This window comes from Trichechus manatus, unplaced genomic scaffold, assembly GCF_000243295.1.
Source record: "Trichechus manatus latirostris isolate Lorelei unplaced genomic scaffold, TriManLat1.0 scaffold00315, whole genome shotgun sequence".
NCBI classification, from domain to species: domain Eukaryota; kingdom Metazoa; phylum Chordata; class Mammalia; order Sirenia; family Trichechidae; genus Trichechus; species Trichechus manatus.
In genome coordinates this window covers 845,851-846,978 of record NW_004444251.1, presented here as the reverse complement: position 1 = coordinate 846,978, position 1,128 = coordinate 845,851, and the positions used below count along the sequence as shown (strand labels likewise).

General features: G+C 39.4%; 1 protein-coding gene across 1 annotated transcript in view; it reads right to left on the bottom strand.

Annotated features, from left to right (window-relative positions):
- CPE (carboxypeptidase E) overlaps window positions 1-1,128 on the bottom strand; it is a 132,781-nt gene that overhangs the window by 3,967 nt on the left and 127,686 nt on the right. The window contains exon 6 of the mRNA XM_023725468.1: window positions 259-358. Coding sequence (XP_023581236.1) covers window positions 259-358 — 100 coding nt within the window. The remainder of the gene's footprint in view (window positions 1-258; window positions 359-1,128) is intronic.

Here is a 1,128-nt window from a genome sequence, read left to right as displayed (position 1 = left end):
TCTGGAGTGAGATCCCTAAGGAAAGGGTGCCATCTGCTGTACCTCAATTTCCAAACACAGCAGCAATCCTGAGTTTAACTCCACCTGACCGGCTCCCACACATAAAACTAGATCAAAGCTGGGGAAGCGACGTGAAAAAAGATATAAGGCATTCAATGGCTTTGCTTAGATTATTGTAATGGTTATAATTATGATAATAAGTAATTATGCTCTTGTGTGTAACGCTAGAACCTTCAGACCCTGGCAAAGAACACCCACCAGATGTAACATCATGGTCTATTCCTTCCACAGAGATGGTTGCATTGGCAATTGGGTTTCCTCGAAGGTCCCGGATAAACCCTTTCACTCCTCGGTGTATCTGCGAAGGTCAAGAACAACCAGAAAGTTTGTATTAGAAATGACCTAATAATATGTTTCATAGCAACAGTCTCCTTATTTTCTAGCAAAATACTGTAGATTCCCACAGTTTACAAATCAAAACATTCCGGAAGGCCACTGGATATTTTATGCATACTTTGCTTTTTCTCAGTAAGGGACAAATGAGAAGTAACCCCCTGAAAAGTGATGTCTTGTTCTGAGTCAAAGAAAGAATTTGAAATACCTTTTGAACCATTAAAAAAAAAAAATTCAATACATTTCATTACTTTCTCTCTCTTTTAAATTTAGTCACCTGTATGTACCTTATGTGACCACTGTCAGTTAACAAGAATACTGCATTACAGCCCTTTAGGACTTTTCATTCTGAATAACAGAATATAGCCTCTGACTACTGCATTTAAATCCCTTGACAATATTACTTTGACTGAAAATAAGTGGCATGAAAGATCAGCAACTCACAACTGAAAATCGGATACTGATAATTTGAGAGAGAATGGATGTGTTGCTACTGAGAATACCAAAAACAAAACAAATTCCTTTGCTGTCCAGTCAATTCCGACTCAGAGCGACCCCATAGGACAGAGTAGAACTGCCCCATAGGATTTCCAAAGAGCAGCTGGTGGATTCGAACTGCCGATCTTTTGGTTAGCAGGCAAGCTCTTAACCACTGTGTCACCAGGTCTCCACTGAGAATAATCCCTCTGAATTTATTTGTGGTCATCAAGAAGTATTGCAATGCAAACTAAGGGG